Source organism: Lissotriton helveticus, chromosome 6, assembly GCF_964261635.1.
Source record: "Lissotriton helveticus chromosome 6, aLisHel1.1, whole genome shotgun sequence".
NCBI classification, from domain to species: Eukaryota; Metazoa; Chordata; class Amphibia; order Caudata; family Salamandridae; genus Lissotriton; species Lissotriton helveticus.
This window is the reverse complement of record NC_136067.1, coordinates 1,384,112,706-1,384,137,422: the sequence shown is the minus strand read 5'-3', so window position 1 is coordinate 1,384,137,422 and position 24,717 is coordinate 1,384,112,706. Positions and strand designations below refer to the sequence as shown.

The following is a 24,717-nucleotide window of genomic DNA, read 5'->3' as shown; positions in this document are numbered from 1 at the left end:
TATATTAAAAGGTAAATTTAACTAGTGCATTGTTGGCTTTTATTTGTGTCCTGAAGTAAGACAAGTTAAAATATTTAACAAAAGACAAGAAATAAAGGAGCGTTGATATATCCACTTTGAAGATTTGACAATGAAGTTCTACAACAGGCGAAGTAGTACAGTACTACATAGATGCTAATCCTTCAGGACTGCATTTGTAGCATTTAGTTGAGAGTTCTTTATCTCGTATAATACTGTGATTTGAATGTGCAATTTCATTTTTTATTTAACTGTTGTTGCTTGACTTTTTATAATACCGCACCTCCTTGCATACCTCCAAAGAGGTATTCATGTGAATGGGCAAGCAATTACAGTGAGTCAAAGGACACCCTAAGGCAGGGATACTCAAAGTACGGCCCGGGGGAGGGGCGCATGCGGCCCTCCTCACCCTTAATTGTGGCCCCCTAGTGAAAGCAGCACTAGGCTACTGTTCACTTGACAGAGCTGGAATATTCAGAAAGCTGTGAAGGTGTCCTAGACAACTTATCTTTAGGAACACCTGTAGTTTTAAAGACATCTTGCACTAAACATGTAAAAACACTTAAAAAAGTGTATTTTATTAACATGCATTAGCATTTTACCTAAGTAGATCAGATTATATCACTGCATTGAGAGGAATTTATTAGCAGTGATAGTTTTCAAACATGATCTTGGAAACATTCATGCCGCCGCCATTCTGAAATCAATAACATTAGTGAACCAAGATGCTAGTCATTAACAGGAGCACTTTGTGTGTAGCCTTGGTTGTTATATAATTGGAACAGCATTATAGTTTATTAAATAAAACATAAGAAGGTTTTATACAGCACAAATCCTGAATTCATATATGTTAAGGGGCTCTCATATGTGGTAATGAAAAAATAAGAGGCAAAGTGAAATTAGCCAAATGCCTAGGATCACACAATTTTGTCAAGTGGGGAAGCCAGTACTGATATCAGGGTTTCTGGTTTCACATTTTGCAATTCAGCCACTAGATTAGTATTTTTCCCTCTCATCTTTTACATTAGAAGTTAATGCTTTGACTTGGTGCATGAGAATTGACTTGGTGCATGAGAAAAGAGCATTTGTGGCAGACGGAAGTCAGTTTATTGTCCACACCATGAATCTGCTTTGCGTCCCCCTACGCCCGCCTTCCATCACCCGACTCTCGCATTAATGGCAACAGTGCAGCCCTCGAGCATGCAACAGACAGTACTTTGTGGCCCCTGGGAAAATGTTTGCGAGTACCCATGCCCTAAGGAGTGGCTCACCTTTGTGGGTCACATTGATCAAGTTCAGAAGGATCGCAGTCACAACTCACCCGAGGGCTGTGGCCTCTTTCCCCTTAAGCATACCAGGCGGCTCTCCTACATTGTCACTACTGATAATGTGAAAAACATGCCACAGAAACTAAGAAAGTATTTGGGAGAGGTGAACTCAAGGCTACAGACAGGGCCTTCACGAAGGTGGCAGAGGAGGCATACATTTCGAAGCCTCCTGTATTCCAGGACGCCATTCTTCTTCAACAACATTTATTTAAAGATTTTTAATTGCAAACAAACCTGTTGTCTGTCTCCACTGATAAGGCAGCAGCTTACCTGGCCAGACACAATGTTTTCTCTATTACTGGAGCACATTTTTGATACTAAAAAACAGTTACTTCTAGCGCCTCCCAAAAACGGAAGAAGCATCAGGTGGCCCTGCTTTAAGTTTTGGCCCAGGGCTTTGCAATAATTTCCGGCAAGCCTGCCTTAGGATAATGTCCTATTAATTACCGGTATTCTTCATTACTCCGGGTCCCGTAGTCCTCGACACCTTCATAATAAAGTGAGATAATCCATCTCACTGACAGAAAAAAAGAACGAAGGAGTTCTAGACCTACCCCCCCACCCCCCCGCCCGCTGGGAGTACATAAGCGTACAGGTCCCAGCATTCCCTCTGAAATACCAAGCCAAGGATGAAGGCCGGCAGATCGAGAAGGAGGGAGGGAAGTCATGAAGGTGTCAAGGACTACGGGACCCGGAGTAATGAAGATTACCGGTAAGTAATAGGACATTACCCCCAGGTCCCTACGTCCTCGACACCTTCATAACAAAGTGATAAATACCAAAGCAGACCCCGGCATTCATCCAAAAACACAACAAAGCACCAGGACATTTAAAGAAACCCAGAGATTTATTGACAAATCAGAAGAACGACCTATCGACACAGAGAAAGCCCTACTCCCACGGGAAGCAGCCCCAAAGGACACAAAAAGCGAATCAGTCATGCTAAACACCGCGGTGCGATCAAGATAGATGCGCAAAGCCCGGCACACAACCAACAAAGACCAACTGAGACCACCAGGGGAATCCAGAACAGAGCCCAAAGCAGGCAAGAGCAACTCTTGGCACCTGTGAAACTGCGGCACAAAAGACGAATCAAGGCGAAGCACCACCCCATCCTCCGAGAAGGACAAGAAAGGCTCACGTGCAATCAAAGCCCCCAACTCAGCAAGGCGACGAGCAGAGGTGATGGCCACCAGAAAAACAACCTTGGGAGTAACAAACTTCAAGCCCACCTCAGCCAAGGGCTCAAACGGAGGATCAATCAAAGCCCGAAGAACCAAGGGCAAATCCCACAGGGGAAAGGAAGGGCCGATACAGGGCGAGAAAGAGAAAAGCTGCGTAGGAGACGAGAAACCAAGTCCTCACCATCCGAAAGGTTCCCCCATGGGGAACGAAACACCCGAACAGCGGCCCACTGGGCATGCAAAGTGGACACAGCCCAACCCTTCTCGAAACCTTCCCACAAAAACTGAAGTAACACCTGCAAAGAACAGTGTAGAGGGGAAAGGCCCAACGCTGAACACCAGCGACTGAAATTACCCCAAAGCCGATCATATGATTTGAGGGTAGACGGCTGACGGGAACGCTGAAGGGCTACTGCTAAATGTTCCAGGAAACCGCGCCGCCTCCACCCCTGCCTCTCAACCTCCACACCGACAGCCGCAATCGGAGAAGAGACAGGGACGGGGAAGACCTCAGGGGAGACGGGGACAGGGAAGAAACCAGGGACCCCGTACCGCCAAAAGACGAACCGTCGGAAACCACGACCTCCGAGGCCAAAAGGGCAGGACGACCACCACCTCCTGATCCTAAAGACACCGGCGGGCCAGAAATCGGGGAATCAGAGCCAGAGGAGGAAAGGCATAGAGAAGGCGGGACGGCCAAGGAATCGACAGGGCATCCACCCCCCAACAACCCTCCTGCAGAAACCGGAAGCAGAAGCGAGGAAGCTGAGCATTGCGCCAGGAGGCAAAGAGGGCCAGAAAGGGAAGACCAAACCTCCCGTACACAAGCCGAAACGCAACCGGGGTGAGAGACAACTCCAGAGTACCCGGAAAGCAACGACTCAGGACATCCGCCACACAGTGTCCACTCCCCGAATATGAATTGCAGTCAGAGACAGCAGATGACCCTCCGCCCAACAGAACAGGGGAATGACCACCGCGTTCAAAGAGGCTGAACGAACCCCCCCTCGACGATTGAGATAGGCCACCATCACCATATTGTCGGACCGCACCAGAACGTTCCGGCCGAGAAACAGACCCCGAAACCCCATCACGGGACACAGCCGTCAACCCCCTGCAGTTGGAAGACCGACGACTCTCCAGGAGGGACCAACAACCCTGAAGGGACCGAGACCCCAAGGTCGCCCCCCACCCCAAGGAGCTGGCATCCGTCGTTAAGAGCAGAGAAGGAGAAGCCTGCAAAGGGAGACCTCGAGACAGATTGACCCTCACCGACCACCAAAGAAGAACCGGGAGGACCACAGGAGACACCGGCAGAAGAAAATCCAAATCGCGGGACAACGGATTCAGGGTATGCTCAGACGTGAGTCCCTTGCTCACTTTGCCACTAGATTCAAGCAAACCTGGCTGAAGACGGCTGAAATGCCAGAAACCGGTCCTAGGAAGCTTGTTTGTGGTCCAAGGAAGGCATGGCTTGGCAGTTCGGGCTGGACTGTTCCCATGAGGCACACGGTCAGACTGATTTGCATATGGCCATGTCTGAACTCGGGTGGCAGAGTGGGCTAAAGAACGGTGATGGATTAAACCCAGATCTGTTGACTGGGTGTGAGTGTTTGATTGGTTCAGATGCTCCGTCCATCACCACCCTCTTTTATACCACTTTGTTCGCCATTAATTGGCAGGGTATGCTCAGACGTGAGTCCCTTGCTCACTTTGCCACTGGATTCATGCAAGCCTGGCTGAAGACGGCTGAAATGCCAGAAACCAGTCCTCGGAAGCTTGTTTCCGGTCCAGGGAAGGCATGGCTTGGCAGTTCGGGCTTGACTGTTCCCATGAGGCACAGGGTCAGACTGATTTGCATATGGCTATGTCTGAACTGGGATGGCAGAGTGGGCTAAAGATCGGTGATGGATTAAACCCAGATCTGTTGACTGGGTGTGAGTGTTTGATTGGTTTAGATGCTCCGTCCATCACCACCCCCTTTTGTACCACTTTGTTCGCCATTAGTTGGCAGGGTATGCTCAGAAGTGAGTCCCTTGCTCACTTTGCCACTGGATTCAAGCAAGCCTGTCTGAAGACGGCTGAAATGCCAGAAACCGGTCCCCGGAAGCTTGTTTCCGGTCCAGGGAAGGCATGGCTTGGCAATTCGGGCTGGACTGTTCCCATGAGGCACAGGGTCAGACTGATTTGCATATGGCCATGTCTGAACTGGGGTGGCAGAGTGGGCTAAAGAACGGTGATGGATTAAACTTAGATCTTTTGACTGGGTGTGTGCTTGATTGGTTCAGATGCTCCGTGCATCACCACACCCTTTTGTACCGCTTTGTTCGCCATTAGTTGGCAGGGTATGCTCAGAAGTGAGTCCCTTGCTCACTTTGCCACTGGATTCAAGCAAGCCTGGCTGAAGACGGCCGAAATGCCAGAAACCGGTCCTCGGAAGCTTATTTCTGGTCCAGGGAAGGCATGGCTTTGCAATTCTGGCTGGACTGTTCCCATGAGGCACAGAGTCAGACTGATTTGCATATGGCCATGTCTGAACTGGGGTGGCAGAGTGGGCTAAAGAACGGTGATGGAATAAACCCAGATTCGTTGACTGGGTGTGAGTGTCTGATTGGTTCAGATGCTCCGTCCATCACCACCCACTATTGTACCGCTTTGTTCTCCATTAGTTGGCAGGGTATGCTCAGACGTGAGTCCCTTGCTCACTTTGCCACTGGATTCAAACAAGCCTGGCTGAAGACGGCTGAAATGCCAGAAACCGGTCCTAGGAAGCTTGTTTCCGGTCCAGGAAGGTATGGCTTGGCAGTTCGGGCTGGACTGTTCCCATGAGGCACAGGGTCAGACAGACTTGCATATGGCTATGTCTGAACTGGGGTGGCAGAGTGGGCTAAAGAACGGTGATGGATTAAACCTAGATCTTTGACTGGGTGTGAGTGTTTGATTGGTTCAGATGCTCCATCCATCACCACCCCCTTTTGTACAAATATGAGTACTAGCACAACTACTAATCAGAACACTCACTTGTAATATTGCCGGCCAACCAAAGAGGTCAGGATTGGACAGAAGCCCTAGTATTATTATTTTTTATGTTTATTTAATTGTGCTTATGTGCTAACCTCAAGAACAAACAGTGCCACAAGTACTGGTGCTGAGCACTGGAATTCATAAACTCAAATTAAGCACTGTTATTGCCAGGGGCGACTACCCCTTAGGAGTGGAGAAGCATCGCCCCGCCTGCTGCGAGCACAGCAGGCCAACACAAATAAATAAAATGGCATGTTATGCCATTTTATTTATTTGCCACCACACTGGCTCACGCTGTGTACAGCGCAAGGGAGGGGCTAAATCCTGCAAATGCAGGATGGCAGCACTGGTCTACAGTGCGCAAGATGGCTTGGCTCGCTGTCTTGCGATGACCAGACCAACATGCACACTGTAGACCCAGCAATCCAAAGGCTGTGAAAACTACCTGGGGATTGTGGCACAGGACCCCAGCCTCAAAATGAGCGCTGGATGAGTCTGCTCCCACCAATTAATGAGGCTGCTGTCACAGCATGAAAGAAACTCCAGTATTTTTTGGAGTTGCGTTCCACGAGCAGGAGGGAAGCCCTTTCTTTTCCTGCTCTTGGCGAGTTCTGCACCGGTGGAGCTACCGAGTGAATGGTGAGTTGTGCACCGTACCAATTTATTTTTAAGCCAGCCGCCACTGATTATTTCCTAAATTAGTACCCACACAAGCCACTGTGCTTCACTTTTACAGCAAGCTACCATAATTCCAAAATTGTTGAGTAACTTCAGAGTACAGAAACAATGAAAGAGGCTAGAATAAAGTCAGACAATGAGATGCTCGATGTAAAACTCGCAATCCACAAGAATAGTTCAAAGAACTAAAGTGGATTTCACCTGTGGCTGCCTCTCAAATTACTGAGATTGAGGCTTGCCTTTGTAAAATAACATATCTATCTTAATTCATGTACTCGGTGTGGCTTCCCCTCGCAGTATTCATCTTACAGCTCTAGGAGTGACTAATTTAGGCTGGTAGGTTTTGAAACTGATCTTAAATTGTGATTGATCTCATTCTGATTTTATACATTGTATCCATTGGTTATTTATTTATTTACTGATTATTCCCATTTTGATGTTGATATATTGGTCGGCACGTCTTATTGGCCTCCCTTCTCAGATAGCGTCCTTCTAATAGCTCCAGGATTGACTAATTTGTGGTGGTAGGTTTTAAAACTGTTCTTAAATTGTGAATGATTTCATTTTGATTTCACACGCTGTGTGCATCAGTTGTTTATTTCGTTATTGATAAATTTTTTATGTTAATATATCGGTCGGCACGTCTTATTGGCTTTAATGTATATCTATTCTATTTCTTATCCTTATGTGTCGATTAATATTTATATTCGATCTGACAATGAAATGAAATGAAATAAATGTTACCTCAGTCCTGAAGGATGGCTCCTTGATAGACTATGAACTCATATCTTAAAGTGAATCCGGAGAATTATGCAAACTTTTAAATCTTGCCTGATAACTGCTTTCTATCTAAAGAAGATAGATCATAGATGAATGTTAAATGTCTTTATCACTTTCAATTTAGCTTTTAAAATTCTTTGCTGACCACCACATTATAGGGATTTTCCTTGGATCTAGATCACATGGTGACCTTAGTTGCATCCTGATCCCCTGATCAGTATGCAACTAAAGATATATATTTAGGAAGAAGTAAGGGTGTATGTCTAATACCCTCATTTTCTAGTGAGTGATGTTCAGGAGTGTTCATATCCGGCCTATTGACTATGTGCCCTCCAGATCCAAAGAGAAAAAAGACGGATCCCGATCTCAGGAGAGTCAGAAAAATGTTGAGATGGTGATTCTTTGTGATGGTGGTAGGTCATGGAAACTTACTGTTGGCCAACACACTGGGGTGGAGCGTAAAGGAGGTTTGCTGTGCAGGTGCTGCAGTGTTGTGTAACTGGAGGAGATTGTGTACATCTTTATGCTAGAACTGTATGATCAACAGATGAGCAGCTAACGGATTAGGCTTTGTGTGCAAGGTTGCCTTCCGTTCTTTCCGTTCTTGTCAGGGATACTGATGGCCGCGAATTCTATAGTTGCTTAAACACAAACTATTCATTGGGAGTAATCTGTAAGCCATGACCAGTCTTTAATTGGTTTTTGCTTTTTTCAGAGTGTATTAGCCTGTAGCATCAGTGGTACTGGTTGTTGACATTTATAAGACTTTCTTTGTCTTTGAGGATGCAGAAAAATTGACGTACTGCAGAAATTGTGGTGGCTCTTTTGCAGGCCTCCCCAAGGTGCCCATTATAGTAGGGTTTATTAGGTCCCCCAACGAAAGTGTATATATACAGCAAAGGGCTTGGAGCCCTTCCAATGCTTACCATTCGTTGGATTCATTGTCACTCTTATTTTCTACCTATTAATTGGGCAGCGCATATCGGCTTCACTTATTCTTCTTTCTTCTGGAGCAAAGACCAAGTACAGATTGCTTCATCTTGATTAGGATCCTTTCTCTGCTGGTTCTGTGATTGAGGTACTATTTGTCTTTTATTCTTCTTCAAGTCATGCTGCTTCTTTTTCTAGTTGCCTCTTCTCGTCGTGTTGTTTCTTTCATTTTCTTCTTCCCATTGTGCTGCTTTGTCGTGCTTCTTCACTTTCACCCCATCCTGTTTGTGCTAACAGGCCCGGATACTTTGTACTTTTCTACAGTTACCTTTCATTCTCATAATTATGTATTTTTATTGTAGAAAGCGCTCATGCTTTTCACCCACGTTGGGACTATATACAATTGCATACATAAATATATTTTTTACACAGGTGTATTAAAGTGCCTTTTTTCATATTTTGTATTCCAGTTGAGTAATATGAATAGGGAGAGCTGTATGTTAAAAGTTACACCGGTACAATGAATACGTAAGCAGAAATTGTATTTCTATATTTTCATATTTTGAGTTGCACATTTTGTGAACACCTGACAAAGAAAAAACATGATGCATATTTTTACTGCCTCAAATCCGATCTTTTGCTCTGAATAATTCAATGGCAGGTTTTGCCCATGTCGAGAACTTGCTATAAAGTCCTTCTGGCGCACAGGTAAGACATGAAAGCATTGCAATATCTGTTACATTGTATAAAACACATACTGAACAGCCACCCTGCAAGCTTTCTGAATCTCTCTTATCACCAACTATCTTCTTCTAAAGCGTTTCCACAATTAATTGGTGTGCTTGGAAATTTGAGCACTGTTTATTCCACCCATACGATCGCCTACCTGTTTTTGGAAAGAAACCCCTTGTTCACCGATATCAGGGATGGTGTAGTGTTACACTTGCTACTTCTCTTTTTTTACCTCCGTGATTGATAGTTTCCTAAAACATTAACATCAAGTGTCCTCTCTTAGAAAGTTCCCTGGCGCTTTATTTTTCATTTAAAACATTTGTGTACTTTTTCCTTGTTCAAGGTTGGTAATTTGTAGGTCTCGGCTGTCGACAGCAGCGCGTGCGCTGCTCCCGGCATTCGAGAGCTTCTTGGAATCGATACAGATTCCGAAGCTCTCAGAGACGGAGTTGAAGCCCCGACCATCTTTTTTATTGGCCAGCGTCATGTTGAATGCAAAACGCTGGCTTTTGATTGCAAAGGAGGTTTTTTAGTGCCTCCTTGTTGCCGCCTTGTCTCCTTTTGGCCACGTCCACCGGGATTTGTTTTTTACCAACGGCGTGACACTCTCCCCTTTATTACTCCCGACGCACTTTTTTGTTTGCATTCCGCTTTGGCAAAGTCAGCCGCGCCAATCTTTTTTATTGGCCAGCATCATCTTTAATGCAAAACGCTGGCTTTTGATTGTAAAGGAGGCTTTTTAGTCCCTCCTTGTTGCCGCCTTGTCTCCTTTTGGCCATGCCCACCGGGGGTTTGATCTTTTACCGGTGGCATGACACTCTCCCCTTTATTGCTCCACATGCACTTTTTTGTTTGCATTTCCCTTTGGCAAAGTCAGCCGCGTGTTAACTTTTGCATCGCACTTTGACTTAAAGTGAAAGCTCGATGTGAAAACAAACACGCGGCTGCCTTTGCGGTACTGCGCTTGTTTTCCTTGTCCAACTGATGCGAGCGACGATTGGAGAACTGGGTTTCGTGGAGGTAAGTGCACAAAACCCCACTTGCTCGTGGTACTTCACATCCAAGAACAATGTCGGCGAATGTACACTGCACACGTCAAACCAACAATTATTGCATCACTGAAAGACACCGTCTTTTCTTATTTCAAGAAGTTAAAAGGTTTGCTTTTTTCAATAATTTTTGCATGATTTGGACGAGAAATTTACAAACAGCTTTGGTCCACGAAGAATGTATTTAAATGTACAGAAAAGCGTCTCGAAGTAAAAAGACGGTCTGAAGGGGAGCACAGGGACCCTGCATGGGGAGACCACTGCCATGTGATCGCTGAAACAGAACACACAGCCCATGCCTTGTTTTATTTAATAAAATGCAGACGTGGCCCCTGAACGTCCTCACACCACCTTCCTGCACCCAAAGATATGGTATGCGCGGGGTACGAGGGATTACTAGTTTAAATCTACAGTCAAACATTGTAAATTATTTGCAGTTTTCTAAGCGCGAACTCCACCAGAAGACACTGGAGTGGGTCACAGGAGCACCAGTTACCTTATATGATGTCACGTTAATGTAGATGTTTTTGTTAAGGTGTGGGGGGGGGGTGTAAATGGATTTGGCCAGAACCCCATGGTGTTGAGTCCGTCTCTAGGTAGAATTTGGGAGAGATTGGAATCCGGGTGGGGGGATGGACATGGGGGTCCGAATTGAGAGACGAACAGAAAGCACACAGTGGATGTACCGGCTCAGCAGTCAGTAAGGAGGGGCGCCGGTCCATAGAGAATGGGGAGGAGGGGGGCACACAGCCAGAAGGAAGGGAGGGGTAGGCTCGGGTGCAAACTTGGCTCACCCCTTGGCTCACGCGCTGCCATTGGAGACTGAAAGTGGAAGGTTCTGTGCAAGCTGCACTGGTGGCCCTCCGCCTCCTCTCACCTTCATGGTGGGGGAGGAGGGATCCTGTCCACCTCCAAATGGCCAATTGTGCATGTAGCGCATCATGCTGATTTACAGTTGGCTTCTAGGCACTTTGGGTGTGTGGTGACGAAGTGCAGCTGCATTGAAGTCACTTGCGCAGGATTGTCAAGGTGTCAGCGGGATGAACACAAGTTTAGGGACAGCTCGATAGCAGGGCAGTGGTAGTGCAAGTAAGAGCTGTGTGAGGGGCCGCCCTTTTTAAAGTGAACACAAAATACTCCAAGCCACATGTTTTTGCAAATGGCCAATTGTGCACGTAGCGCATCATACTGATTTACAGTTGGCTTTTAGGCACTTCGGGTGTGTGGTGACGAAGTACAGCGGCATTAAAGTCACTTGCACAGGATCACAGGAGTGTCAAGGTGTCAGAGGGATAAACCCGAGTTTAGGGACAGCTCGATACTGACTGGAAAAACATAGTGCATACAGAGATACAAAGGAAACTGGCCTCGGCCGGTGTGTCGCTGTATAGTTAGGGTTTTAAAAGTTCATTTGATGGTTTGACATCCCTTTGCAGACTTGGATGTGTTATTCTGTTTTCTTGATCTTCTGCAAATATTTTTTCGATAAATTGTATGACATTTTCGTTGGCCTCTTCAGGTGCCCGGTCTTTTGGAGATTCCAATGTTGGGCTTTCAGTCATTGGAGATCTTTTGCCACTTTATGGTTATTATTTTAAGTTTTTAAGACTTGACCGGTTGGTTTGTTATTAGGATATTCGTTAGTTGTGGGATGAATCTGCAAGGTGTGAGTAGTAGTGACACAGCTAGGTGAATTGAGGATGAAATACCATGGGCAGTAGTTGACTTGTTCCTTTTTCTTTAACGGCCTTTGCTTCTTGTATCAGTTGGTGATGTACCTCTGCGATGACCATAATTGCTTTTGTCTGGAGTGATTTGGTGACAAACTTGTTGAGCATGCCTGGTTGCTACTGCCGTAGCTTACCTCACATTTGAAAGTGTTGCGGGGTGCGATGCACTTCATCTGGTCAAGGCAGTTGCACTGATATTCTTTGTTGCTGGAGTGTCACTGTATGGCCATCAACCTGTTCTTGTCCCCTGAGCGGTACACCAACAGACTGCGAGGCGGTTGACAGAAAGCTCCGGCAGCTCTGCAGCTTGAACAGGTTCTAGTGAGCTCCGACAAGAGCGTACGGGTCCAGCTAAAGGTCTGGGGATCGAGCAGCTGGTTTCTATGCTGCTCAGGGGCTGGGGGATAATGCCCGGAATACAGCAGGGCATAAGGCCCAAATGGATGCTGACTGACTCCCAGGAGTTCACCACCAGACACCATCAAACACCAATGCTCATGCTGCTTCTGACTTTTTCAGTGAGCTGCATCTGCGTCCTCTGTGTCTGCCTCTCAGATACAGTTTCAGCTAGAGCGGAGTGTTGAAATGCCATTCTCCACACTGAATTTGCATACACCATAGTTAGAAATGGGATTTCTGGTTGGCTAGGGCTTGCGCCTAAGCCATGCAGAAACCACCACTCTAGTGAGGGCAAGGGAGTTACATGCTGAAGATAACCCCTGCTCACCCCCATGGTAGCTTGGCACGAGCATTCAGGCTTATCGCAGATGCAATGTGTAAAGCGTTTGCGCAACACCCACAGCAGCAACACACTAGGGACACCACAAAAGAAACTCTACTCAAGGTTATGTAAAGATAACCTTTGTATTATCCACAAAACACATTAGAAAATAATCACAAATGTACAATGTGCCATCTAGCATAGGTTATACTTCACAGGGTACTATATACAGGACAGAGCCAATCGGGCCACTGTCAGACCCATCGGATTGCAAGTAGTAAATATAACACAGCCAATAACTACTGGTATTAGCACTAGGCATAAATATTAGGCATAAACACACTATGCATCATCACATAAACACATTATGCATAATCTGTGGACATAAACACATTATGCATCACTTTAGGGCCTTGCGCCCTACCAGCACCTCAGGAGCTCACAGGCCAACTGGCCTTCCTCGGGGGCCCATCTGGGACGTCCCACCCATGCCCTATGTCCAAATAGTCAGGGCCCTAAGCTGCCACTGCAGCAGAGTGCAGACCCAACAGGCCAGCACCAGAAATAAGGGCAAGGGTACCACTCACCCGTGTCTCTCTTGAGATGTAAAACAATGCCCCCTCAACGTTGCAGCTGCCCGCAATCAGGCGATGGAGCTGTGTGCAAAAATACGCACCAACAGTGCCTCCTCAGCCCCCTTACTGGGGCTTCTATTGTGGGCCCAAAAGGAGGAATGCCCCCATCGTTGCAGCTGCCGCACTCCGGCGGTTAAGCTGTAAAGAATCAGCACCGGCAACAACATTGCCTCCTCAACCCCACTCACCGGGACCTTTCTCTTGCTGGCAGGGAGAACGCCACTGATCCGTGCTAGGAGCCCTCGAGACTCCAGTCGAGCCCCTCCTCTCACCGCCACTCTTCGGCGGTGCACGGATACTGTGAGCCGTCACAAGGCTCCGTCTCTCTCAGTGAAGGCATGCAGGGATTCCCCTCCTCCACCGGTGGAGGCCCCGCCCACCAACAGGCCGCAATTCTGCCTGACTTCGAGCAGGAGGCAGGAAGAACCCACAAGGCTCCGTCTCTCCTGCCAGTCGGCCTCCACTCTCTGCTTTGTAGTTGGCTACTTCTGTGCCCATCAGCCGCGCCCACAACCAGGCACGGGTGCCTGACTTCCGGGTCGCGTTGGCGGCGGCGTTTCGGTGCACATGAATGCGTGGTAGGCTTCCTCTCCACCTCCAGGCAGCACGGGGATCTCACCACCGGGATTCTTTCAGGATAATTTGCGGTCCAACGCTTTGAGTCCAAAGCTAACGGGACACTCCTCACACCCCCGGTGGCCCCAGCAGCATCCAGCCAATCCACGACACCAGGACCGTGCAGCGTTCTCCCCAAGGCAAAGGGGCTCAGTCCACTCCTGGTAGAGGGGAGAATCCAGCAAGGACCCCACGCTGGATACAAGGGCACAGCGTGCAGAGCTGGGCATGTAGGGACCCCCAGGAGCTAGCAGCTGGGTCCCACGGTGGTTCCTCCTGATGCCCCCAGCTCCAAAAGAAGCACCCAGTAGCACACAGACATGGTGCCACAGCCCCAATATTTATATCAGACATGTCTTTGTTCTCTCTCCCCTGGGACAGGTCTAAGCCCGGTCCAAATCAGTTCTGGGGGGCACTCCAAAATGTCTATACAGTGCTAACGCACCTTCATTGTTAGATTAGGCTCTGGCCCCAGACACACCACAGGGGGGCGGAGCCAGCATTGAACAAGGCAGGCACAGACCTATTCAGGGTCAGGGCTACACCTCCCACTATTCAAAAGGCCGATCTGTCTATTCAGCCTAGTGCTGACTCACCCAGCCCCTCTGGAGCCATGGCACCTCCCCAGTCCCTGTCACTTCAGACCCAGACATGCAATACACATCAGGCAGGCACAAAGACACATAGCACACAGAAATGCAAACTTCTAAAAGTGGCATTTCTAAAATAGTGATAATAAAACTGCGTACACCATCACACAGAATTTATTATCAATCCAAACCTACCAAACTTGACCACACTGCTCCTCTCATATCACAAATTACCACTGAAACACTTAACAGGGAATGCCCAATGCATTCCTATGAGAGGGTAACCAAAATGGCTGTTTGTCACTACCAGGACATGTCATACAATTAAGGTACATGTCCTACCTTTTACCTACAACGCACCCTGCCCATAGGGCTAGCTAGGGCCTACCTTACTGGTGACTCACATGCAGTAAAAGGGGGGTCACAGACGTGGCACCCACTTTATGTGCAACGCCATAGCGGCAGTAAACTGAACGCACTGGCCCTGCAATGGCAGAGGCCTGAGACAGGTTTGAAATGCTACTTTGGTGGATGGCGCAATCAGGGCTGCAAGCCCACCATTAGATTTTAAATTTACTGGCCCTGGGTATCCGAGATACCACTTTATAAGGGTCTGTCAGGTAAATTAAATACGCCAAACAGGTGTAGACCAATCTTACCATGTTTACCACAGAGAGCACGCGCACATTACACTGGACAGCAGTACTAAAATGCCCAGAGTCCTAAAACCACCAACATCAGGTCAGAAAAAAGACTAGGAGGAAGTCAAAAGGTCCAGGGATGACCCTGCAAAAAGGGCCAAGTCCAACAACCATAAAACAATAGCTTCTAAAAGATAAAGGGGAAGTAGCTGGGCTGATTCATAGAAATACATAGAAGTACTGCAATTGTTCAATATGATTGGCAGCACTAAGGATGACCGAGGAGGGTATGTAATCATCAATTAACCTTTTGGATAAAGAAAAGCCTTGCAATCCTCTCGGTTGGAAGTTCTTGTCCAAGGTATTAGAGATAATGAATTTGAGTGGCAAAATAGGGGTGTCCATAAACCTGATTCTGTTTTCTATGCGTGAAACCATCGGATTACCTCTTGAGCACATAATCTGTGAACAAGGGAATCACATAGGCTGATAAGCCTCGTTTTATCTCTGATTATGCCAATGACCTCTTACCCATTCTGGGGCCCTTTCTGGGCCTAGAAAAAATATAAAGGTTAGAGCTGATGACTGGTCAAAACTCTATTTTGCCAAGTCCTGTGTTGTAGCCTCCTGGGGGGTCTTAGTCACTGTGAGGATGTGGGCACACCTACATGTAATGCCTTTAGACACGTATACCAAAGCATTGCTGCTAATACTCAATATTGCAAAAAGAGTGGGATTGGCTGCAAAAGATCCACAGAGTTAAGGATAACACCGTCCTTGTACTACAAAAAAGTTGGCACTAAGTAAAAAGATGATGCTGACTTGACGTCCTTATAACGTCATTTTTTGCTGTATACATCACGGCAACACTCTTTGGGGGACTTGAAAGATCACTTGCAAGGTTAACAGTGCAACAATAAAAATAGAGAAGCCCTGACAATGCTTACTTTATCAAATGAACAAGTGAACACATGGATCCAAGACTGTGAGCGGTATCACTATGCAGTGCAGCTGCATGATGCACTTCAATGGGACAATGTCAGCTCTACTTCTGGGGCAGAACTAATGGCCATATTGGACTACAACTATTTATTTAATGAAGAAACTCACCTTCTGTGTGATTATTTGAAAATAAAGAGTAATATTGCCCATGTTTACTTTATATAACAGTGTGCTAGTAAAAGAACAGGCCAAGGACTGTGTGGTTGTGCCAGAATCTTTTGAAAAATGTATAGGGTACTCCACAGCGGTGCAGCATGAGTTGCCAGTGCCGGGGGCAAGGCAAGTATCCTTTGACTTTTCTTTTAAAAATGTGTGCCCCTATTAAAATGTTGCACCCCTAAGAATGCTTGTTAGAATCTTGCGCCCAGGGCAACTGCCCCTGTGGCCCCGCCCATGCTACGCCGCTGATACTACAGGCAATCTTATAGCTGGGAAACGAGCGAGAGCAGCCACTAAGCAACATGGAGGTCTAGGTCTGAAGTAAACTTCCTGAGCCGAAGGAGATACATCACAGATTGGGTGAAGAAATGTTAGATACAATGGAAAAAACTTGCTGATAAGGGTGGGAGAACACATCGTAGGTTTTCAAACTGACCCAGACGAATTTTCTGCTTCGTACACACTTTACTAATGGTATGGACTCACCATTAGCAGACCTCTGTAAGCAATAACACAGGAGGGCGAGTACATTTGTCCTCTAGTGGAAATGTTGTTTTGTACAGGAGTTTTATTACATTTATTTTACATCGAGTTTTTCCATGGATGACAAGCCACTTCCCAGCTGCTTGAATGAATGAGCAATTTGTATAGCGCAAACTAAGCCAAAGGGCGTCAAGGCGCTGTATACGGACTGCCCACAAGCAACATCGGAAATCCTGCTTAGACCTGCCTCTTGGGAAACAACCAGGTCTTAAGAGACTTACGAAAATCAGAATGTACTTGTTGCCCCGAGATGGAAGCTTCAATGATTACAGTTAAGAGCAAGTGATGGTAGTACAAGGTGGAGGGGGGGGGCGCAAGGATGGTTCAGTGATTCCAGACTCAATGTAATCAGCTCAAGCTAACAGGATAAACCCCAATGGTCTGATGTGAAAGGGCTTCACTCCTTCAACGGTCTTGACATGTCGTGAGCCTAACATAGTATAGACAGTACATTTTTTGCAGATTTGGTGATGGGCATCTGGGCTCCAGACTACAATGGCTGTTTGGCTTGCATTCTTCCTCAAGTCCAGGAGCTCATCATCCCAGACAGGGCATACAATGGGCTTCACTAATAACCCGGGGAAATGCCACCTCTGAGCCGGTGCTGAAGAGCTCCTTTCCATGACTGAAGAAAATAAAGCGAGCAGCTTTATTTTTTTTATTTTACAGAGTTTTATATTGCACGAACTTGACCCGAACGCATCGGGTATCAGAGCGCTTTACATAGCACCAGTTGCGGTACATGAGGGCATTCATTTTTGTTAGGCACGGGGAGATTAAGTGATTTGCCCAGAATAATTTGATAAGATACTCTTATTCGGGTGTCAATAAAACTGGTGTTAGGCTAGGCCCAACAATGAGAAGGTGTGCTATCTTCAAATTTAAATGCAGACCACATATTCCTGATCATTCATTCATTGGAAGAGAAGTAGGAGGCACCAAATACTCAGAGAAATGGATGCTACGAATATACAGGGCTAATATCTGGAACAGGGTCCTGCTTGTTGCCAGGCATAACACAAAAGGGGCAAATACAGAGAAATATTCACTTTGTATTAGAACTGGTACCCAATAGACAGTTTAATCAAGAGTTCCCAGCCAGTGTGCAGATTTGTGGCCCAGGCTGCCCAGAAGTAATAAGAATTAATTCAGCATAAGCGGTCACAAACTGTGCACTGAATTTTACAGAATCGATTCTGATTTTGTGAACCGACCTATGTATTAATAGGTTAATTTGCACAGTCACCATTCATAGTGGGTCGCAGTCTGAATGACGTTATTAATATGCATTAGGTAGTCTGCAACGTGTGCCCCAGTTTGATTGGCTCTGAAATACCAGCATAAAAGGCTGGATAAGAGCTGTCGATGCATGGTCGGTAGCAGAAGAAATTAGGATGAAGCTGAGAAGAACGGATGAAAATTTACAGTACATTCTGGAAACATGGCATAAACTAACCAGACGCTTGCAATACCCCCCAGATGAACATCTACCTTAATTAATTATATGGAGAATGGCACATTATGAGAGGGAAACTTTCGGAACAACGCGGTTAGAACCACGCGTGTTCCGACAACGCAAGTGCTACCACGGGTGCCTTAACTGCCTTAAACACGCATATGCATGGTTAAGGCAGTGCGCAGTATAGCTGCTATGGATCGGAAGAAGGAAGCAAGAAGGATCGGGAGAGAATGCAGTGAGGTAAGTGGGGCTGGCGTCCTTAATAATGCATACCCGTTTACCATTCATGCCTTTACCACAAAATTACGTGGTAAAGGCATGCATGGTAAAGGAATGCGTGGTTCGAGTTACGTGGTAGCTTCTGTTCACTATCAGAGTCACCTGGCTCTCCCCTATTGCTTTTTCCACATCCTCTACCCATGAGTTTATAATTTAGCACCAGGTTCACAATGAAGATTACCATCTACAGTGCCACATAATTTTTGCAGTAGGCTTTAGTGACTGTCAAAATATTGAGGAACACATCATTAATTATAAGAACTGTTCTGCAGTAAATCAGTGCAGAAAGGCATTCCCAAGAAGAACAAGAGCAGGACGATTGCATTGCAGGTTAAACAATTTAAACAAGCAATGAAGGTCTGCAGGCAAATAACAAAATCAAAGCAGTGTTTTACTTTGGAAAGATCATTCAAGAAGGCAACGTCATTTCCCTCCCCATCTACTCCTCTGTCACAAGGGACAGTCCTTTGGAACCAACCTGCCATTTCTTCATAAGAGATCAGATCCCAATGCGTGATGATGACCAAGAGGGGAGGACTTGTCAACAAATTTGACTATGCCAGCTGTCCGGTTATATGTTATAGTGGCCACTGTGCACTGTGAGGTCTTCACAAGGTGGCATGCTGTCCGTGTGCAAAACACCTAAATAGACAAACTGTAGGCCATCTTGGAATGGGATCCGTAGTTTTATAATGGATCTCTAATTGGTTCGAGAGGCAACATGGAGCTAAACTAAAACACATATGCTTCTTTGTTTTAACTGTTGTATCACAAGGAGCACTAAGTGTGAACTGCAAATTATAGTTTTAAACATTTACACAGACTAAGTATCAAAATGGTAACATAAGCACTTTTCTAACAACTAGTTACCTGCAGGGAATCCCATGACACTAAAAATACGATCAAGCTGGTCATGGTGGAAAGGGTTGCTCGTTTTGATGTCCTCTTGCCGGCAGTGAAAAATGGGTTCTGAAGTTAGCAGCTCTGCAAATATACATCCAATCGCCCATATGTCTGTAATAAAAATAAAGAAAAAATAAGGATGTTTTGTGGTCTTACTGAAGCGGTGAAACCGAGTGCAAACAGACAGGAACTGAGTTCTTTCTGGTAGTTTATTTTGAAATAGTTCCACTACTTTTCGTTAACATTTTGACACTTCTGGAGCTATGTTTCTCTGAATGAAGCATACATGTTTCATTTTAGAATAGCAGATTATATTCTGTTTGAATTTAACTGGGTTACTAACACTCCTGATAAGAGGTATCTACATTCTAATCAATTGTGAATAATCCCATTTCTCACCCAGCACCATTCCCTGCCCCAATATTTCCCACCACAAATTAAGTTATTTTGTTACACAGAAACCCATGTTCTACAGCAATGGTCTCCAACCTTCTCTGTAATAAGAGCTACTTACGATCAATATAAATCATCGTGAGCTATTACTATCATTAGTGTTGTAATAGCGACTGCATCAGACAAGATTATGTTAGTGTTCGCTGTATGTAAAATAATCCACGGTGATAACCCAAGGGCATCAGCAGGATTTCAAGCAGTAATGTAAAAAAAAAAGCTTTGGAATGCCTAATCGTAGGTCATACATACCAGTAATAGCTTAAATGACCCTGGCACCAAGGTAATAATATTAATAATAAACCTCCCCAACGTCACATGATTTATCACTCAAATATCAGTTTTAAATATATTTTGACAATTCAAATATCAGCTTATCAGTTCTGAAAATGCACACATTTTCATTTCTAATACGCACTGTTCAATGTTGGTATACATATATTTAGTCAAGCAAAAGCTTCTACTTTAGTTGACTGAACTGGACACAAGAAAGCTCCTTACGAGTAGCTGGAGCGCTACCAGTAGCTCACAAGCTACTAGTTGGAGAAGTCTGTTCTACTGTATCTACCAATCAATCAATCAATCAATCAGTACACTTGTAAAGCGTGCTACTCACCCGTGAGGGTCTCAAGGTGCTGGGGGGGAAGTGCCGCTACTGCTCGAAGAGCCAGGTCTTGAGATGTTTCCTGAATGTGATGTGGTCCTGGGTGAGACGTAGGGGGGCGGGGAGTGAGTTCCAAGTCTTGGCTACCAGGTAGGAGAATGACCTTCCTCTGGTGGTGGTTCTGCGGATCCGTGGGACGGTGGCGAGGGCGAGGCTGGCGGAGCGGAGTTTGCGTGTTCGAGTGTAGAACGTGAGGCGGTTGTTGAGGTATTCGGGGCCTGTGTCATGGAGAGCTTTGTGTGCATGGGTGAGGAGCCTACACTACATCAAATCTCATGAATACCCTTCAACAGCAGGTGGACATCAAGCTTGTCCTCAGCATTGGCCCACTGGATTGTTCAATCACATACTGAAGTTCGTAAAATCTACATTTGTATTATTTCGTATTAAAATAATAAGTAGCCTGGTGGCCCAAGAGCTGCTGCCAGGATCACAATTTCGATCTCTACGGATGTACGCTTGGTACTAGTCACGCCATTCTTCCAATTAATTTTAAAATGAAAATCTTGATGGTATCTAAAATTTCTTTATTCGACACAAAGCCATAAAAGTACATAAAAACACAGAATTAATTAAATCAATCGATACAAAACATACATAAGTAAATTTAAAAAAATCATCCAAGTGTGAACAACAATTTACATAAAAAATATGTGCATGTCAAACTACAGTAAAACCAGGATCACTGGACTGCAAATATTACATACATAACAGAAACCATGAGACTACAAACACTATAGATTGCCTCGAATCAGTTCTCAATATCCTGATTGCTGTTCTATAATCTTGCATGCCCAGAAGACAACAAAGTGGAAGTATCCACTTTTCCCGATATCCCCTGTAAGCTGGGCAAAAGACCATAACGCGTTTGATGGTGTCGTTGGATCCAGCTCAAAGAGGGCAAGTTCCTTCCAGATCCCTAGAAGTTTCGCAGCCATTTAGAAGTAAAAGAATATAGAGGAAGAGTCCCATAACAAAATTTCAAATATAATGATTTTGCTAATAGAGGCTCAACTTCATCAAAAAATGGTTCCAGTTTAGAATCTACTTTCAAATCTACCATGTCCGATACCTAATCTTTACTTTACTTGACTGCGATCGGCATTAACCTCACTGCTATGGATGGGCCGACGAAACAGAGTGGCCCTAAGCACATATTTCATGAGATACTATGAGGGTGGGGTAGAGGTGCCCCGCCTGGAGTTATACTCTTATGCTGCACACTTTCAGCATGCAGTCAGGTGGTCTTGTTGTAGACGAATCTAGGACTCTATTTAAATATTCCCGATGTAAGCCTTATGTGGTTATATCAAATCATATCCTTATATAAGCATAAGAATCATACCCATATTAAGACATAGCCAATGCAGTCCAAATACGGCAAGGCTAATCCCATAGACTCCTAGAAAGCACAACGTGTTCTTAGATAAACCAAGCCTCCAGCAGCCCGGGAATTCCCCCTGCTTCTGTATTGATTTGTCCTGGAACTCCCGGAGTCCTGAAAGAACTGCGAGTTCTTAGTGACGTCTTATGTCCAACCTTACGTCAAACTCGGCACCTTCCAGGTATAAATATACCAGCATCTGCCCTAGCAAAACACACGGTGGTTTGGAGTAGATCGACTATCTTCTTGCCCGACGCCCTGCTGTAGCAAGTGCCGAAGGAAGCCGACCCTCCCGCTGACGCACTGAGAGAGACACTGTCTTGTCTCCTGCCGAGAAATCCAGCTCCAGTGTTTCCCTGTCACCCTTGCGGGTTGCTGGGAGATCGAGTCCTGAGAGAGAGATACAAGACCTCCTTCATTCTATAACCAAGGCACGGAGCTGATTAGACCCTTAGAGAATTCTTGATTTAGATTCTTGGCAGAAACTATCTTAACTCAAACTACATCTCACTTACTCCTTCCCATGTACTAGGCTTAGGTTAGGTAAGTCCTACGTCTAAACTAACGTTTATGTTATTCCAATGCGCAGAGCCTATTGGGAATATAGGAACTACACTAAATGGCACCTAACGTTTGGTAAGGCGATAATTTAACGCTAGATACTAGAGTAACTCAGTCGTGCTTTTCACACAGACCCTTTTTTCCCGTAAAAACTCCAATAGACGTCTGGAGTGGGTAAAAAGTTAATATCCGCCAAAACTTAGTAGGAGGAGAATCCTATGAATTAGTTTTTGGTTTAGTTAACATTGAAGGATGTGGTGTTCTAAAATATTGTGCACCTAATCTTTGTTTCCTTGAAACATGCTCTGCAAACTTTCTGTCAGCAAAAATGCCGGAAAGTGACGACGAAAGGGAAAGAGCTAGAATAGAAGCTCAAGCAGTCTTAGATGACACAGCCCTCCAAAATGACTTGGAGGCAATAAAGATCCCGCTAAATATAGGAAGAAGTGTAACTTACAAACTTATAAATAATGGAATATCATCAAGAGGTGGTACAGTCATATTTGTAGTAGAGGCACATGAAGATCGGCAGACAGAGGTATTCTATTCATGGATAACTTTTCCAACAGCAAATGCTGTGACACACGAGTTCCACTACTACAAAGCAGAGGAACCTCCAGCGGAATACGTTCCTTTCGAGGACGTTGAAATTCCACGAACTTACCAGGAGCATCAGCTCTTGTTTAATGGCGCCCTAAAACATCAAAATCACATTACCAGGCTCGGTCCACTAGGTAGACCAGGAGCCACATGGCCGGTTCTAGCCAGCTATACACCACATCCTGACATTGAAGAAATGTCAGACAGAGAACTTTTAGTTCAGCTAAAGCAAATAATTAAAATACATTTACAATTGATCCAATATGTCATTAGGACTTTAAAAGTCCAACCAGCAATAAAAATTCCACAGCACACCCCTCACCAGGGGAACACAAATAAAATTACACCACAGACTATACAGTCAGTCATTGGCAAATTACCCGCAAAACAGGAACAAATTCCGTTCTAGTTAGTTCAAAAAATGACTCAAATAGAGGCAGTATTTCCTGATAGTAGACCTCATGAAAAACACAGAATTCTGACAATCTGTCTACCAATGGGGATCGCACCACATGTGGAGGACTGTGACACTTGGGGAACAGTCTTTGCTTCAGTATACACAAAAACACACGGTGTTCCGTCTATGGCGGTTATACCAGATGTACTAAGACAGATTCAAAATGAATACGGTCCGGAGCCTGCTCTAAATCTAGGTATGAAATTACTGAAAGACTTTAAGCAAGTCTCGGCTATACTACTAGCCAACATAAAAGGAGAAGCAGCATCTGTGGTGATCCGCCAAAAATGAAAAGAAACAGAAATAACAGACCAACCTTTTGAACTTGCCAGAATAATTGAAAAGTGCTATGAAAAATTAGGTAGAGATAGTTTGGGTGGGAAACCACTAAAATCACAACTAACTGAAAATCCTGAAAAAACCTTTATTAAGAATAATCTCATTACTCCAAAAAAGAAGTGGGAGGGTAATAAACAAACCACTCCCAGAGAAAAACAGTTTTAGTCCAAAGGAAGGTCTCCCTAACGGAGAAATAGATCTCCAGGACGGGGGGACAGGTCTCCACAACGGGAGCCCTTTGAAAAAAGATACAACCTTAGAAATAGGGGCAATTTAAGAAAACCTGACAGATATCAAGATAATGATACACGTCCCTCTCGATCTTTTCAGACTTCCTCACAGAAATCGGAAAGAAGAGGACGGTCAGAACATAAAGAAGAGAGCGTCAAGTCCAAAGACAAGGAACCTGCTCATCAAAGTAAAAAATTACAATTTCCCAAAAAGAAGGTAGCTAGTATTAAAATAAAACATGCCGAGGATTCTGAGGACACAACTCAAGAACGGAGAATGGGCCCAGACAATGCTAGACAGTGCAGCAGAAGTGACCATAGCTCGCAAGATCCTGATAAATCTTCTGGAGACAGTGGACACGAATGAATACATTCAGGTGGAACTGCGGACACCAGAGTGAGTGTACCCCATAAATTCTATGAAATAACATTACGTATAGAAGGGGACAAAACTAGGAAAATAAGAGGTCTCTTTCGGGAGAATCTATCTAAAGGCTATGATATCCTTCCAGCAGAGACAGACTGGCCACCAGAGTTTGTCAGGGAGTGCCCACATGGCGAAGAAATGATTATGCCTGCCTTCTCAAATCACATTCCAATTCATAAAAAATACACATATGCTAGAAAATGGGCAGTGGCCCAAGCCCCTGCATTATATAAAAATCATGTAGGATGGGATGAGGATTCTCCTCAACATAAAATTCAGTTAAAAAATCAACTGACTGCACAGAGGCAGTATCCTGTTAAGCAAGAAGCTAAGAAACAAGTCAGGGAGATCTTAGATCAACTTGAATACCAGGGGGTGATTGAAACATGCACCTCACAAATGAACAACCCTTTGTTTCCTGTCTCCAAACCGGACGATTCATATTTGGATTACAGACACCTAAACTCTTGTTGCAAAACATTTGCAGTACAAAACTCACACACTGCGGCACTAATGAATAACATCGTGCGCAAAAAATATAAAACGACATTAGATATCTCAAATGGTTTCTTCTGTCAAAACATTGCACCAGAAAGCAGGTATTT

At 45.1% G+C, this 24,717-nt stretch overlaps 1 protein-coding gene across 3 annotated transcripts in view; it reads right to left on the bottom strand.

Moving 5' to 3' along the window:
* Nucleotides 1–24,717, bottom strand: part of CDK19 (cyclin dependent kinase 19) — a 1,513,666-nt gene that overhangs the window by 216,787 nt on the left and 1,272,162 nt on the right. For all 3 annotated transcript variants that reach the window (XM_078649167.1, XM_078649166.1, XM_078649165.1), the window contains one exon: nucleotides 18,968–19,111. In XM_078649167.1, the coding sequence (XP_078505293.1) occupies nucleotides 18,968–19,111 (144 nt within the window). The remainder of the gene's footprint in view (nucleotides 1–18,967; nucleotides 19,112–24,717) is intronic.